At 38.4% G+C, this 18,427-nt stretch overlaps 1 protein-coding gene across 3 annotated transcripts in view; it reads right to left on the minus strand.

Moving 5' to 3' along the window:
• FANCC (FA complementation group C) overlaps positions 1–18,222 on the minus strand; it is a 64,925-nt gene extending 46,703 nt beyond the window's left edge. Inside the window, exons 1-5 of one of the 3 annotated variants that reach the window (XM_051777364.1) lie at positions 18,169–18,222; positions 16,840–16,936; positions 9,781–9,954; positions 8,107–8,194; positions 2,378–2,472 (exon numbers count right to left, since the gene is read on the minus strand). In XM_051777364.1, coding sequence (XP_051633324.1) covers positions 2,378–2,472; positions 8,107–8,194; positions 9,781–9,945 — 348 coding nt within the window. In that variant the 5' untranslated portion in view covers positions 9,946–9,954; positions 16,840–16,936; positions 18,169–18,222. Of the gene's footprint in view, positions 1–2,377; positions 2,473–8,106; positions 8,195–9,780; positions 9,955–16,839; positions 16,937–18,108 lie in introns of all 3 variants that reach the window. The other 2 variants (XM_051777365.1, XM_051777366.1) reach the window with 2 other exon arrangements.
• Positions 18,223–18,427: the final 205 nt, after the last annotated feature.

The following is an 18,427-nucleotide window of genomic DNA, read 5'->3' on the forward strand; positions in this document are numbered from 1 at the left end:
ACAGCAAAGGAAAGAAGAGATTCAACGCTAACTTGGCCAAATAATTTTCCAATCAGACTGGTCATCCATATTAAAACAGCTGATGCTAACTTCAAATTATGGCTTGCATAGCAAATGTGTCTAGATCCCTTTCTGTGACAATCTTCTGAGACACAACAAGGAAAATAAAGCAGTTCAGGAGGAAAAAATGTTAAGTGCACATTAGGTGGGTGAATGGACTTACTGTGTGTGTATTTTGTTTTTTAAACATAAATCATCATCACATATGGTAAAGGTAAACCTTCAAGAGTAGCAAAATATTTAACTTAGGTTCTTCTATAAAAATAAGCGTGATAGTCCCTATATCACAATTGCTGGTGAATAGAATTACAGTGATGTATGTAAGGGAAATAAAACCACTTTCTCCAAAAAGGTTTGTGATCGTGCCCACTGAGCAGTAAGAAACCGAGAAGAAATTCTAATCACTATAGAAAACAATTTAATATTATCTTTTCTTTTAATCTCAACTGCTGTATTCTCGTGCTGTGCTACATCAACTTGAGGTAACAAGGGAAGAGCTGAATGACAGTAAGCCATGTTTGTGCTTTCAACTCCTCCATGCAATCTTTCCTAACTTTTAGGCTAACTCTTCACCCACTGAGTCACAGTGGCTATTACAGTTGATTCAGACACCCAGGGTGGAAAAAATTCTGCAGATTCCAGTAAGGCTTGAATCAAATGCTCAACACGTTTGTTTCAATGCAAGACAGCTTCGGGTGGCAGTGCTGACAAAAGCAGCAGCCCCACCTCCATTTATCCCCAACTGTTTGTTACTGCTTACCTGATTTATTTTTCTTATATCAGCAAAACCACTAGTTTAGTTACATTAATCAAATGAGTCAACTGATCTAGATTAAAACAAGTAGTTTTTCCCCTCCTAGAAACAGACTGTCTGGGTACAACTCTCCCTCACCACTTAACATCATTAATGCAAAAAATTAAAAAAAAAAAAGACAAATTTTGCTCTGTCTGATAACTAACTGCATGCTGTTGTGCATGCAGCTCCTATTTCATTATGAAGACTATAACCAACCAGCAAAATTACATCAGAAAAGGCAGAATTTTTTTTGGAATCACTTTACTTCGGCATTCAAGCATTGCCACACTCTGAATTCCAAGTATATTAACCTCAGTAAAAGCCTCCTGAAAAATGACTAAGACAGGAAGGAAATAAGGGAGATTTTACTTAGTACTAGATTGTTCAGAATTTCATGGCATGGTACAACCCACCAAATGGGTATACACAGGCACCAAGAGCATCTAAAAGACTGTGAGAATTTATTTCTCAGTCTATTGCATATAATCAACAATATTACATGGCTAAATATAGCTAGTTACTAACAGAAAATCTGCATCACCATCATCATCAATTATTTTATTGTCATTTGTACATCTTAGTATTACATGCACACCTAGATAAACTGACACACAAAATAAACTAGTAAGTAAGAACTTAGCTATTTAGAGAAGTCTAGAAGTATCTTCAGCTTTAGCAGACCTGTACATAAATAATGTTCAGGTTGCTAGTCTCACTAGTTATGAGGACTATAAGATATAAAAAAGTATATTAACAATTCCATTTGTATTTTATACCATATTTTTATATGGATCCATTGAAAATGCAAGGACACAAAAGCAACAGCACTGCACCCCCAAATTGCTATTCAGCAATGTAAAGTGTTAAGCATCAATGTGCTGTGAGTTATTTACATGCTGATGTGTTTTGCTAAGTCAGTGTGGAAATATACAAAATATGAACAGATGTGGCATGCAAAACCCTAAATTTGGGATTACAGTTAAGGATTCATTATTTCTTAAGTCACTAAAGATAAATCCACACACAAGCACTGCCCCTCCCCTTTGTCTGCCTTTGAAAGAAGTTTGGATACAATTAAATTCTTCACAGGCAGGAGATTAAACAAAAGCAAAAAACAATAAAATTACAGAGTAAATATAAGCTGCTTTCAAAACAAACTATGGCATTTCTCCAGTTATTTATTTTATCCTAATTGAAAGGTTCTTATTTTTAATAGCAATGCTTGCTTCCCTCCTGATTTGTCATTGCTGCTTACTATTCCCAAATTCCAGACTTGATGAAACTACTGTTATGAGCCATCAAAACTACTCACTGTAAAATGCCACCTCTTTTAAGATTTAAAATGACAAACTAACAGTGACTATGTCATAATTAGACTGATATAGACTCCAACACAGTACCTATGCAAGTTGTGTCTGAAGCAGTTTCTGAACTGACAGACTGACAGTGTGTCTAGAGATGCAGCACCTTTAAATGATCAGTTTAATCCAAAGCAGTTCTGAGAAGGATTCACTCACTTACACGGATCCAGCTGTTGGCCTTCACCTCCACAGGGTTCTGTGGCTCACTGCTGTACAGACAACACAAGCACCACATCAGAGCCTTCTGGCTTTCATCTGCAGGGAAAAAAGCAAATAAAGATACATTTAGAGGGAAAAGAAAAACCCAAACAAAACACAGACAGAATTACACACAACAATCCCTATTCATCCACAGAACTAAAGCCCTAAATATCAGCCTCAGCTCATACTGCTCCTCTTCTACCAGATGCATGCCACACATTTAATGTTATTCATTTGTACACCTTGTGTAACCATTTCCTTCAATAGCAGTTTAAAAGGTATCAAAGGGTTCAAAAGCTATACAATAATTAGATGGTCTTAGAAACTTGCAGGACCTAGTAACTCATTTACATAAATAATACCTGAGGCTATCAAGGAACTTTCAATTCAGTATCTAATATCATTATTAATAAACAATAATCGACAGTAGTAAAATAGTTATTACATTGTGTCCAAAGCTTGCACATCTAAAGTATGCTCACTTACGGAAAACTAAGGTTTGTGAAGTATGAAATCATTCACAGCTAGAATGTAAAATACCAAGTTCTCTGTAAAAATATATTGAGAATCTCCATGTCTCAGGAAAACTACATTTCTGCAGACAGCAGAGTAGGTAAATTCTGATGGGAAAAAAGTCCTATTATGATTTTCTGTTCAGATTGGGTTTTACTTAATTCTAACCCACTGTTGGAAATGAGTTCTCTTCTTTAAGAATCTACCATAATGAGCAATACTGTCAGTGCTCAGATGCACAGACTTTATTACGGAGGAGCTGATTATCTGGAGTAAGCAGGTAAGAGCCATTTCACTCACGATTATTTCCCACAACTTTGTTTTCAATAGGCTTTGGTAGTTTTTTTCTAATATTCTTTGGCAGATACTAAGAGTTTCTACAGTGAATTTAATCCCAGAATGAAACTACATGATTGAAATGAAAATTCTGAAAACTGGATGTAGTATTGTAGCTCTGATATAATACTCAGTAAGCAATACTATGATTGCTAAAAAAAATACAAACAAGTGAGACCACATGAGGTTTAGAAACTATATTGAGACAGTTTGATTATCAAACCCAAGGAATGCTTTCTTTTGTTTTCTGTGTATTTGTTATCCAGGATGTAATAAACAGTATTATTTAGAAGTGCTTTGTTGGGAAAGCCTGAGGAAAAAATAAAAGCTCCATTAAGTGATGCCTGTATTTTCACCAGGTGACCAGAGATGTTAACATTGATTTAAACCAGTATTCCTCAATAAATGTCCAACGAGCCTGTAGGCCATTACTGACCTCCCACTGACTAACATCTCTGCAATAGAAATGGTTTCCCGAACATACACTTTTAACCAACTACAATTTGGGGTATTCTGACATTATGTGTTTGAGGTTTTTTTTTAATAAGGATTTTTACAAGGCTAATAATTTCCTAGGTTGTGTAAGACTGAAGTTAAAGGACATATATTGCATGCGGCTCAGCACAAATTCAAAGTATCCTTATACTTTGATTGCAACCATATTCCAATAGCATTCAGACATCAGCATTAATAGGCAACTTTATCTCCTTCAAAAACATTTCACCTAAACTCTATTATGACATTATAAGGGAGGAAAAATAAGCAAAGAGTGGTTTATTTGTTTAAACAGCTAAATGATAGCCAGTTGCTTCTTGGAAAATGAAGATTTTAAACATTATTAATTACTAGTACTAACATATGGCCTGATTATAAAGTCTGGCTATTGAGATAATTTTCAATTACATGAATTACACAGAAAGAGACATGGAAAAAGAAATGAAGTTGAAATCTCCTATCTCCAACAGCATACACACAGTTCAAGTATTCCTTCTTTTGACTCACCTGGTTTATACTGTATGTCTATAGTATGCCAATCAGTCATTTTATTTAAGTTATAGGGTTTTTTTGACTTAGAAAAAATAAAGAAAAGAGGTGAAGAAAATGCATATAACCGCTTGAACAGACTTCTGGATGGGAAGATTTTTTGCTACACATGATGACTTGTTACATACTATAAAGTAAATTGCATGTACTGTTGCCTGTCAGAACTGTAAATCAGTATGACAAAACCAAAATGATGAAAACAAACCTTAGATAAACAAAGCTGGCACACCTTGCCAGCATGAATATGCACAGATTCACCCAGATAAATTCAAACCTCAACCCAGGTGAGACTGAGTTACACTGGTGTCATAGCTATGCCAACAGCTTCCAAAAAATAAGGAACTGGAACAGCTTCAAACTTTCCCAGTCAAAATTACTTTTTGACCAAAACAGGCAGCCTCCCACAGATCTGTGAGAAGCAGGAAAACAGCCCATAAAATCCTCCTGCTGAAGAACCCAGTGACACGTTCTGAGGGCCACCCTCAGGTTCACTGCTTTCTTTTCACAACTGCTCTGGAACGGTGGAGGAAAGCTGGGAAGATTAAGAATAAGGTAATTATTTTAATATCTCAAAATAATTACAGCAACTGCAAAAAAAAATCAAATCCAAAGACCAAACACACAGTCACAGAAAACTTACTGGGGCGTTTTTTCCTCCCTGTTTTCTAGCAACTGTGATCTCCATGGAAAACATATCATCATGATATGCACTGAAAACCATTATCAGGATACAAATTAAGGCACTTGATCTTATTATGGCATAAATGAATGCTGACTATCTAAATAACCAACCAACTAATGTGTCCAGAGAAACAAAATTAAAAACTCAGCGGTGGAAATGACAGCCCAAAAGAGGTTACCAACTATCTACTAGATAGGTAGGTAATGTATCTCCAACTAAGGGAATAAAACTTTTCTATAGGAAATTTAAGACAGATTGGAAGTTGTTTTTGTAAAAAAAAAAACCAACAAAAGAAAACAAAACAAAACAAGCAAACCCAAGAAAATCCAAACAAACAAACAAAAAGGAACTAAAAAATCCCAAACCAACCAACCAACCAAAAGCCTAAACCTTTATGATCAATCAGACTGCACTTCTTTCCTGCCAATCTCAGAACAAATTTTTTTTAAAAAAGGGAAAAAAAGAAAAAAGGGAATGTTTTTCTCACAACACACTGTAGTCTCAGTCATCCTGAGATACAGGCAGTTTATAAAAACCCTGTCATGAGTGGGGCTAGATGGAAGGAAATAAACTCTAATCTTAGAGCCAGAAATATTATTTTTAGAGCTCGTTGTAAAATTTTATTGAAATATATCAGAAAATGTTGATTAGCTAAAACTGAGCTTCCTGTGGATGTGAATGCACCCACAAGCACACTCACACACACACACACACACACACACTGACACACAGAGCCCCCAGGAAAGCCCCCAGCATTTTCAGTGTTAGTCTGGGCTCAAAACCCAAACCAGGAGGGTCCTACTGAGAAGATAGCCCAGCCCACAGAAAAAAACATTGGGAATTCCTTACCAAGACTGAATTCCTCATGTATCCCTTGTGGTTTAGGACCACAAGTAGAGCCATGAGATTTTCTGCAGTCGTGCTTCCCTCACGTTAGCATTCTAAATAGGGTCAACGTGGTCACCTCCTGCCCAGGAGTGTCTATGAGCAGATTATTTTCCCTCAGAGGCCACGCTTCCTGCACTCAGTGGTCAGCCATGGCAGCTTCCAGCACCAACAGACAGCCATTTAAGGTGATAGGTATTGTGGTTTGGACATGATACAGAAGTATAAGGTTTTTCCTTCTCCATTTATGTGTATGAAAGACTGAACTGAACAAAATTAGTTCCTTCTACTGCTAGGGTGGCCTGGCCTCAGACACATGCCTGAATGAGCTATTTATCCAAATGAGAAATTACATGAAACCCACTTGAGAGTCAGCATCTGCTACAGCCAGCACTATCTTAAAGAATATCTTCAGAACTAGTGCCAAACAAAACGAAAAACTGCTGAATCTAAAATGGAGCAGTCCAAAGGGTGCTCAGGTGGCTCTAAGAAGAGGAAGTGGTGGGAATGTGTAAGCAGACATCTTCAGGTCTACTGATGTCAGAAAATCCCCTTGATTCATCTTTAAGCATGAAAGTGAAGGATTCCACTTTTAGCAAGTAAAGTTATCTGAATTCTTGCTTGCCACTTTGAGACAAAACCAAAAACCCTGTAGTAAAACTCTACTCTCAAGCAAACTTCAGAGGTAACAATCAACTTGCAGAAAAAGTGCTTTTGCAGCTTCAGAAAATGCTGAAGGGACACAAAAAAGAGCAAAGAAGTAGAGGAAACCAAGAACATATTGCTGGGATTGTTGTGAAAAGGAGCCAAAAGCAGACACAGATGGCTTTCAGCTTTGATGAAAAATATAGATGAAGGTACTTTCTATTAAACAATATATTGTCAGCTCAGAAAATTTGAGTCTAAACACTTGTATATTCCAAACGAAAATTTAGAAGAAAAGCATGTGTGTAATTGTAAACATCAACAGTTACATTCTCAGAAACTATGATTACAAGGGAAACCTTTACATTGCAAAAAATACATCTATAAAGTACAAAAAGGCTTTTCAAAAAGCACACATTTGCTGGTCTGCAAAAGTGGTCTGTGGACTGTGTTTAGACAGTGTTCTGTCTATTGTCTCTTCCCAAATTTTCCCTTCAGGGGAGAAGTGCTGACATTACACACACCGTGTGTTTTGTGGACAAGTTCCCTCTGCCTGTGCTTGGAGCTGACTGAAGGCAAAGCCAAACCAGCACATACACTGTGCTTGACTTAATAACCCCTCTAGGTGAACACAACATTGGCCTTGCCTGGATTTCCCCAAAAGGAAGCAAAAAGCAGAAGAGACAAAATGTGATATTTTTTTTTCTTAATAAGAGCAACAGGCTGATTAAAGGTTATTTTAAGGGCCTCACACAGAAGCTCAGAACTAGTTTCTGCTCAAAAGGAGGTCCCAAGTGATTTATCAAAATATCAACATCTCAATTCCTGGAAAAGGCACAGAACTGCTGGTGAGGGAGCACAAGGAGTGTCTGCTCCCTCTCAACAGGTTTCCTGTGCCCAATTTATTTTCTCTTCTATAATCTCACCCACACACATGTTCACTACCAGTAACAGCATTTTGTTTTTTTCATATGTTTTTTTCCTGTGCCACCACTTAACTGTTTTAATTTTGACTCTATGTGCATTTTCACTAGTTGAGGATGGAGAGGTAGGGAAAATACACGTTCAGAATAAATTTAATAAAAACAAACTCAATCATAACTTAGGAGAACTTTACACTAATTAGAAAAATGTAAGTAGCAGAAAGGTTAAATCTCCTATATTAGCATATCTAATAGAATATTCTGATACGTAACTGGAAGAGACTTCTGTTGAAAGTCACTGGAAGCATTAGATTTTATACATTTTGAGATCCTATCAAAATGTAATCAATATAAGAAGAAAATAAGACTGGAGATCATGATGCACCTAAACATTCACTGGGTTTAAAACCTACTGGTCCCAAGTCAAGATTCTGTAACTAATCCATGAAAGTCATTAGATCCAAAAGCAAACTTAACAGTTCTCAAAGCCACATATTTTAAGCAACATGGCTAGTCTTTTCATCTCAAAATTTTACTTTAGTAAAAAAGAATGTTGTGTTTTATGGAAAAAAATTATAGTCTATAACAAGTCGTATTATGTTAATTTCTCTGGAACTAAGTTTATGGAACTGCTACAGGAATATCATTAGATGTTCTTACCATATCCTATAACAACAGGATTCCAACAGAGCCTTCCTAAAAGCTGTCCAATTAAAGGGAACTGCTGGATTGCTGCAACTGAACCCTGCTAAAACATAAAAACAGGCAAAAAGATAGTAATTATACTGCACGTCAAAAGTAGGTTAGCAGAACTGGTAATGATAGAGATTGTTATAAATTACAATCCCAATGGTTTTACTGTGAAATCGTCTGGAAGCAAAACACCTGCAGGTTTGTAATAAAAGCAGAACTTCCTGAAATTTGCTATAATGTCATAATTCAAGTAAGTTAAAACTTAACATAAGCAATTTCCTTACCTAATACTTAACTATGGTAGAAAATTAGTTCATTTGCCTCACATCCAGCAACCAGAACAGTAACAGTAACCAAGATCCCATTGTATGAAAAGCCCTATTAACATACATTTTTGTTGATCCTCACTGCTTTAATACAGTCTCACGGTTTCAGAAGAAATTAATACCTACTATGGCACAAAACTAGGTATCTTTCTGCTACTTCTGCTTGCTTTCTTTAAATTAACTTACTTAATGACTAGCCAGTAACAAACTGACATTTAACTTCTAACCAAATAGAAAGCAGCTTCACTATAAAAGTAATAAACAGTGTAGTCTATATACAATCCTGTGTAATCAGTCTTATTTTTCCATTTTTGTAGCTTTACTATCTAATAAATGAAGGCTTTGAAAAATAGTGCTGTGCTGAGATAACATGCATAACATGATAACCATCTCCTGGTACTGCAATAAATTCCTTACATTTGTCTCACGTTTGGGGCTAGGCCCAGACTTTCTGGGGCCATATTCACAAGGTCCATTTCAGGCCAAGCCTCAGATTACCTGAAGTAGCAATGTTCTTTTTTTCTCCCCTCTTAAGAAAAAGATACATAAATATAGGAAGAAACACCACTCCCCAAAAATCTTTTATTTAAAATTTAAATTCAGTTCAGAAACAAACCCTTTTCTGAAGTCTTCAGATAAGAAGAATATTTAAAAAGGAGTACCTCCATAAGAAGCAAGCTTTATGCCATAATGCAGTATTTCTAAAGCTAATTATACTGAACATATACACTGAAAAAGCCATGCTCAGAAAAATACAGAAACAACTAAACACAGAAACAACTAAATTTACTTTTATAAAAAGCACTCAAGTGAGTGCAGGCAACAATTAAACTACTAAGCAGAACAGGCAGCAGCACATGTCAGTGGTCTGCCCATGCCGCCAGAATTCACTGTGTGTGCCATAACACCGGGGTTAACGTGTCACCAGACCCTCTAAGGTTTTAAGGATCAGTTACAGATTTACACGTTAAGCCCTTTAAATCATCCAATTTATGACCTGACAACCAGAATCAAATTCTTGTTTATTTAAAGAGTTTTGTTAAGAGGCTAGAGCACTGGCTGGGAAATCTCACGTGACATCAACCAATGAAGGAGAAAAAGCTCTTTTCCCAATAAATCAGGGAAACAGGAAGCACACTCCTGTTTGCATTAACTGTGACTGTTTCCCCAATTTGCCCCTCTGATCCAGCAGTACATTAGGTCAACAACACAAACTTCTTTGCTACTTGTAGCTTCTGGTTTTATCAAAACATGGTGCAGATTGTTTTGCAGGGTGTCTTCAAAACAGGTTACTCTTCATTCTAAGGTTACTTACCACATCTTTTAAAGTTTCATAAAGCTGATGTAGAAACTCCTGCAGCTGGGGCAAGTGAAGGCACACATCTTTCTGGGATTCCAATGTAGTGGCTTGACCCCATTCAACAGCTTTATCCAACCAATATTCAAAGTTCAGTTTGGGCACTGTAGTGTCCTGGGCCATTACACAATCCTGAGAAAGAGATTATAACTCCACATTAGGCAGCAATAAACATTGTCTTCAAACCAAGAATGAAACTATGAAGAAGGATTTCTGCTAACTTGTTTTGTGTTCACAGTGAAAGTGGGTGTAGGGGGTGTCTGTGCTCACATCTCACGAGGCTGGCAATTTTATCTGTAGTATAAAGAGGGTAAACTAATAACCCCATTATGACAAAATGGCAAAAGGGGACACAGTAATCAATAAATTATCTCAGAATGTACCACCCAGATGTGTCTTATGCTTTTCTTATCTCAGTTTGTCATCATCAATATCTCACACAGAAAATATTAGAACAATGTGAGTGTGCATTTGTTTAGAATGCTATGCATGATGAAAAACTGAAAATGTCTGTTCCAAGATAAATTAAAGCATTAAGACACAATCAAAAGAAAAGGGATTAGAAGGCCTTTGCTCATTGTAATTTCTATATTTCTAATTTATCATTAGCTTTAAGTGCAAAAAGAGTATTCTCCTTAAAGAAAACAAATTAAATATTTCAGCTCTGTTGTTGTTTGTACTACCGTACAAAGGAGAAAGAAAAAATACAACCATATGCAGCTTTACATACAACTCAATAATAAATAAAAGCTTTATCATATATGATCTATACCCAATGGCACATTTCACTGTAAAAAATGGCTCTTTGAGAGATAAGCATTATCACCAAGCCAGAATGTTAAAATCTAACCAAACTGCCCCAGGAAAAGATAATAAAAAAAGAAAACAGCCAATTTTTTTTTCTGCTTTATTATTATATTTTTCATTGACAGAAGAACAGAGAATAGCACAGCAGGCACTACAACAACTTTTAAATGCTTCTGAAAGAAACAGTTCTTAGGCTGAAAGAGCAAATGAGCTCCTCAAATCAAATGAGGTAAATGAGGTATTCAATCATTGTTCTTTCTGTCAAAACTGTAAAGACAACTGTCAAGTAACATGACTTTGGTGGCACTTTTAGAAAAGAATTGTTGCCCACCTGGAAACAAATTCAGACACTCATAGATGCCACAGAAATCAGTGAATGTGTATCTTTGTAAGCTACAAATCAAAAAAATAAGCCAGAACCTCCACAGCAGCCCTGCAAACCAAGCTTGCTTTATGCAGCTAGCCCTTACAGTCACAGCATCTGTACAGCATGGGAACCTGAGCCAGATAAAAATCTGAAGATCATTAATAAACTTGATTAATTTCTATAAGTAATACATAAAAAAATACCCCATAGTGAATTACAGCTATTATTTGAGTTTGAATCCTGTCCAGCAAAACAAAAAAAACAACTGAGGTAAAGCTGTTGGATTGCTAGAGTACAATGCATATTTGCCCTAAACTTGTGCAAAGCCAAGTAAGCAAAGCCACTGCTTTTGTGTTCTTTATTACACTCCCATTTCTATGTGCAACTGTTGCTGTCAGCAGAGTTCTTAAGGGATCTATGCAGAGCCAAGGTCTTCCTGGTCTTCTGTGAGTACCAAAACAGGCCACGAGAGCCTTCATCCCCATAGCTGACTGAAGGGACACAGATCACAGCAGCAATCAGCCATCAAACACACTTATCATCATAGGGACATAAGAAAGACTTTTAGAACAAATTAAAGCCAGCAACTGAACTTACACATGTGAGTAAATTAATGAGCCTATCTGATCTTCCCAGATAAGATGAATCCTCCCAAATAACTAAAAAACCAGTCCCCTAACAAAACGGCTCCTAAAACTTTTAGGAAAGGAGAAAAGAAGGAAAATCAAAACAAACAAAAAAGAGGAACCACAAACACCCAAGCATTTTGGGACCAGTTACCAGTTGATTGTGTATCAACAGAGGATCTGAGGTAAGCAAAGCAAGCAGGTTAATCTGATACACTAAGTACCCATTACTACTATGCCAGGATGCAGAATGGCAGAGCCATCACAATGTGGTTTTTTCCAGAAGCCTGAAAGCCCAGCTCCACAGTAAGGGAGGTGTTTTATCTCCCTTCTTAATTACAGCTAAATAAACTGGATTGCTGGTCTGGTGAGACTCCTTATTAATTCCTCAGCCTGTCCAGAGCCACTGGCATATAAAAAAGACTGAGTTGTACATTATTCTTCTTTATCTACTACTACTAAAAAAAGGCAAAAATGAGAACATCAGCACAAACCATGAGTGAAAGGAAACGTAAGAAGTGTATCTATTCCACACAATGCTAACTGCAAGTGTGCACTTTTAATTGTTTCTGATAGCTAATTCCCTTAAGAGATGTGTCCTGAGTGTCTTGGATACAAGCAAAGTACTCTCCCATCAACAGACCTGCACTGGTCACAAAGGAAACAAACTAGTTCTACATTCAGTGCTATTCAAAATCTCCACCCAAAATGCAGTGCATTTTCCACACTTGTCTTGTATGAAAGCACTGGCAAAGGAAAAAGCACCAAAAAACCCTCCAACTATACACTCAAGAGTTCAGAACCTATCCTGGTTCTGAACCAGGACAGTTTCCCGGTTTTCTTGACGAAAGCGAAACACAGTTCTGTTTCCAAAACAGAGTTTAGAAATTTTAGCTGCAGTCCAATGCTCAATTCATTGACATATTCATGGGCAAACATGGAGGAGTTTTATGTCCATTTCTAAAGCGGATTAAAGGACACATAAATATATTTTTGTCTGCAATCTATTTTCTGAAACTGCTCAAAATTCTAATCTATCAGCAATAAGGAACATGTGATCCCTATGATTAAGAGAGCAGGTAATTTGCAGTGCATATTTGGAATAAACTGTGGTATGTATACTTGAAAAAAAAGGGGAAATAAACCATTTAGAGTGACACATGTAAAAATCTTTATTTGTACTCTCTTTTGGGGGAGCAGGTAAGGTTGTGCACTTTTGTAAAGTTTTAGACAAGAACTACTTTTGTCAATTCAATGGTAGCAGAATCCCTTACAGCAACTCTTAGGAACTGAATATAATCTCTTTGGAATACCATCAATTCACATTCTTATAAAATTATCCTGAAATCAGCAGAAGAGTAAATTAAAGTGACACTTCTAGGAACGGTTGTATTATTTTTATAGGCCATTGGCACTCGTTTAGCATTTAGTATGTGCTTCAATTCATCCTTGATCAAGAATGTGATTAATTTAATATGCACTAATATTTTCTGCATCACAACACTAATTGCACAGTAAAATAAAATCAGAAAAAAAAATTATCACAAGCACCTGCTCCATTTGCAATAGCAAACTGAAATGAACTGCATGTAAATATAACTTCCTCTGTAAATAAAACCAAAGAACACAGTTTTGCCAAAAGAAATCTGCAAAATCTGGCAAACTAAATAGCTGTCAACCAGAGACGGCTGACATTATCATTCAGTGTTTAGTCTAACAATTCTCCTGGAGAAAGTAATTAACTCCTCTATTTTGCTCCTCTTTATTTATTTCCTGTATTTACACCTTAACAGTTGTCAGAGCTTTATTCTGAATTATGTTACCAGGTCTCGCTGGAAAAAAAGCCCAATTTTCATCTTTAAGGGACTGTGGCAGGTTCCTAAAAGTGCCACTTTCGTGGGCAGTGTATGTATTAAACCTCTTGCATAGGTAACATTGCAAACAGCAAAATGATGCTTCCAGTTGCTTTCTGTTGCTCTGCAGACTAGAGAAGACTTGCTGCCCCGAGGAAGCCAGCTTTGCTGGGATTCATACCACATGTCCCTCTCTAGAACGCTCTGAAAACATTACACCTCCCTGTTCCTGCAAAAGGACTGTTCAATCATAATAAAGCCATCCCCTTCCACAGGGCAGTTGTTTCCTGGAACAGGTTCCCCAGGAAGTGGTCAGAGCACTAAGAATGACAGAGCTCAGGAAGTGTCTGGACAATGCTCTCAGGACTCTTGGGGATGGCCCTGTGCAGGCCCAGGAGATGGACTCAATGATCCTTGAGGGTCCCTTCCAACTGAGAATATTCTGTGATTCCTATTCATCAGGTTATAGGCTTCATGACCCCAAAAATATGATTTATTAGCCTCACTTGATAAAAAGTAACCACACAAAAATAATTCTAAAATTTTCTGGTTCTAATGGCAGGCTTATCTGGCAGCAGCAGATCTTCCTTCTGACTTACCCCATTTCAAGAGGCTGAGAATAAAACCTTCTCTAACGGGAAGAGCAGAAATAATAGCTCAGCACATCCATCTAGCTCCTATCTTTTGCCACAGGAAAAGCAAAAGCAGGAATGGTATCACTGAAGTTTACAGATGTTATTTGTTACCCTTCCATAATGAATCCTAACAGGACAACAAGGCAATCAACCATCATTTTCATATACAAAATATGCAAGTACCAGCCCACATAATGGATTTTTAGGCACAAATTGCATTACAAATCTCATTGCAAGCCACTGGAAGCCACTCTTGAAAGGAATACGCCAGAGAAGTTACTAAGACTGCAACACCACAAGTGGTTTTTTTAAGTTAAATTTAAGAGGAGAAAACAGACAAGGAGGTAAGGTACCTTCACATCTCTGTCAGGAGGTTCTACGTAATTCAGCAAAGTACCAAAACATAACATGTACTAATTAAGAAGAATTTCAATGTCGGCAGTAGCCAGAGCAAAACCCAGCAAGGCCCACATAAAGCTGTCCATACCAGTAGACAGGGAATCAGATGGATGTGCAAAATGGAAACTTTTTTCAATTCCAGATTTGCTCAGGGCACACCGATGTCAAGCAGATCAAAATGGCCTTCCAAAACAAAAGTCTGACTTGAAAGAAACAGGGGGCTGCTCACTCACCCTTTAACTCCTTGCTTGCTCCTCCATATCTGAATTGCTCACCTCTGAGCAGTGTACAGTGATCTACCACAGAAAGGTAACAACAATATATGACAAAATACAGCAGAAGCCAGAATTAACATCCTGGGCATGGTGAACCGCAGCACAAACAAACATCCATCTTCATAATCTCCTAGAAATGGAGCAGGGGAGGTGTGAAGTACATCTCCTTTCAACGTATTGCCTCAGTAAGGTTTACATATTTTGTTCTGCACAATCTGAATAGCAAACCTTACAAGATTATTTGGGTAACATTCAGGTCATTGTAAAGTGGCAATCTCTCCTTGTGCCTGAGGAATAGTTTTTTGGAAGATTGCTCTAGTGAAAATTAATGCTAAAATATCCTTGGATTTAGTTTGTCACTCAGCTCATTTTCAGCTGACTTCTGTGACAACAGCCGAAATAAAGATAACACAAGGGAAATTGCACCTAAAAAGAATGCAAACAAAAAATAAATGCAACTCTGGAAAGAGGCATTAGGTCTGATTCAACCTCCAAACTACAAGAGGCAGAACTGTTTCTGGTATCTGGTAACATAAAAATAAAAGTAAGATATTTTACATCACTTAGCAAAAAGTCCTATCATCACTAACACTAGTTTAGCTTCACTAACAGTTACAGTAACATCACACATCGATTGTCCATGAGTCTCTGAAATCAGTAGTCTAAACACTTCATAAATGAGATCTTCTTTTGCAGGTTACACGAAAAGGAATGAAATGCTGGTTCTGTTTACATCAGTGGAAAAATTTTTGCTAGTCTCACAGGAGCCCAAATTTCACATTAAACTTTCATGACACTGAGAAGCTCATCCCCACAGGAGCTTACCAAGTTAGATGTTTTAGCAATAATTGTAAAATTGATGTTAAAGTTTATTGTTTGTACCCATTTTCCTACACCAAATCTGCCAGTTAATGCATCACTTCGTACCTCATGGCTTACCTGACATAAACTGGTACTACACAGTTTTCATTACACAGTTCTGGAAATTATTATGCTCTCACACAGCTTCACGTAAGCCAAAGCAAAGCGAATGTAGTTACCTAGACAATGAGTAATTTTTGTACCAAACACAAATTCTGCTTTTTCAGTTAAACTTTTAAATGTGGTTACACCATCTCCTACAGCTTAAAACCACTATTTGAGATTTTTTTACTGCCACTTCACAAGTCTGAAATGCTTTCTTAAACTTCTTTTCAACAGAACACTTCAGAAGAAAACTGATCCAAGGGTGCTATATTTGTATATTGCTTGAGTGGAATACAGAGAAATTTCTTTCCTTAAAATTCAGTTTCTCTGAAGAAGAACACCTTAGCTAGACACTAATTCAAAGTTTCACCATGAAATAAACAGTATTTCTTTTGTGCCAGTTGCAATACTTTGAGCTATCATTGAGGGGGACGCCGCATACACACTAATCCTTGTCACCTTTTTTTTTTCCTTTTTAGAAATATAAGTTCTGCACTTAAAAATATACAGTAATTCCCTCGTTTCCAAATGTATGTGCAGAAGCACATACATTAAACTGTACACAGCAAGTTAGAACATTAATCCACTCTTCAGAGGAGTCATATATGACCTCTAATATAGAAGAAAAACATGTATTCCTTTGTATATCAAGGACCAGCAATCAATTCTACTTGTACAAACTAAAATTACAAGAAGGCAGGGAGAAAGCCAGAACATATTCCAACTAAGCTGCAGGGGTCAGGAGGACAAGTAGGAACAGGGACACAATCTATTTAGATCCAGAGAAGAATGATTAGCCTTTCTTTCTTCAATTAAATTATGAATGAACACTAAAGGTCTTCATATTTCCAACAATGCTTTTTTAATAGCCATGCAACTGCTAAATTCAAGCATTCTCCCAGCTTACACAAGTATAGGAAAAGAAGACACATTCCAAACTCTTGATCCCAAGTATTTGAAAGGTAAAGTACTGGTATTTATATCCAGAGATATTCACATAGTGTAGAGTTGTACTTCTTACACTAAGTAAATTATTTTTCCCCATTTTTTAAGAACTTCTAATATTTAGTTCAGTAATGAAGTACATACCTTTCACTGAAATACTTCAGTTTTGCAGAGTTAAAAGCATTTCTGCATAAGCATGAGGAAACAGAGACACAAACAGAAAATGATTTGTCCGAAGTCACTGAGGAAACAAATGACAGAAAGAGATAAAGCACACAGACATAATTTCCAGATTCTTACGATTCTCCTAGTGTTCAAAGGGTCATCACTAGATTGTTACATCACAGAAATTTTACCTAGAGGATTCTTCACAGATATAGAGCATTATCCCATTTTACTTATTTTAGTTATTCTTCCACATAAGAAATGGTGATTTGGAAAATTTTGGAGAGGAGTGTAAGTTTAATTACTCACATTTGTGAGCCAAAACTGAAACTGAAAACATCAAATTCTCCCAGCACTTACAGAGCACTTATCTTCCCTAGTTTTTAGTTTAAATAAAAGGTCAGCTACATTTTCAGACAGTATTCTTTAAAAGCATGCTGTAGTGAAGTTCCTCCACCACAGCCTGTGTCAGACAGCACAATACAAAAGTTGTCAGGTCTGCTGAATCAGAAACAAAGCAGGAAACTTTTTACTGCCCCCATATTCATAAGCCATTGAGGAAAGTATCTATCTATTATGGTTGCAAAGATGTATCACAAAATGACGCATTATTGCTCTGTTTCCAAAGACCCAAGAAGGAAGGGGAATAGTGAGATGCAGACAGCACAGAGGTGGAAGTCTCTCTCTTTCTAGATGTCTTCAATACGAGATAGTACCTATGTGGGTGATACAAGAGGGCAGAAGCAGACTTTTCACAGGGGTGTGTGGTGACAAAGGGCAACGACTTAGAACGACTGGGTTTAGGTTAGACGTTAGGAAGGAACTTTGTAGTGAGGGTGGCGAGGCCGCGGCACAGGCTGCCCAGAGAAGCGGTGGATGCCCCATGCCCGGAGGAGCTGGCGGCCAGGCCGGACGGGGCCCAGCGCAGCGGGGCGTGGGGCACGGAGCGCCCCGGGCAGGGGTGCAGGGCCCGGGGGCGGCCGCGGCCGGAGCGCAGCTCTCGGGGGGCAGCGCGGCCCGACCCCGCCGCCTCCCCTGCCAACCCCACAGAGCCAGGGAGGGCAGCGAGGGCCGGGGCCGCCCCTCGGGGCCAAGGTACCCCTGCCCGGCCGGCCGCTCGCCGTCGGCCCCCGCGAGGCGCGGATGAGCCGCCCCAGGGCACGGCCCCGTCCCGACACCACAGCCCGCGCCCTCCAGGGAGCGACGAGCAAGGAGCTGCCGCTGCCCTCCCAGTCCCCGGGCAGGAGCCGTCGAGGCTCCCCCTGCCCTGTCTCCCTGTCTCCCTTCCTGGCCCTTCCCATCCCTTACCCGCCCTCCGGCTCGCGCCGCCACACCGAACTTTCGCGCGCGCCGCCGCCGCTGCCAGGGCTGCGCATGCGCAGGAGCGGGGTGGGCGGGGCGGGCGCTGTGTGAGGGCCGGCGCTGCCTGCGTCCGCTCGGCTGTGCCGGGGCAGGTGTAATATTCCAAATATTATACCAATTCGTCCTTATTTCCTGATTGAAGAAACTGTTTGTAGAGTGAGGCACTCATTGCAATCCTACCTATAGAAAAACAAAGTAGATTATC

The sequence above is a fragment of the Manacus candei genome, unplaced genomic scaffold (genome assembly GCF_025592945.1).
Source record: "Manacus candei isolate 608988 ecotype Guabito, Panama unplaced genomic scaffold, ASM2559294v1 h1tg000010l, whole genome shotgun sequence".
NCBI lineage: Eukaryota > Metazoa > Chordata > Aves > Passeriformes > Pipridae > Manacus > Manacus candei.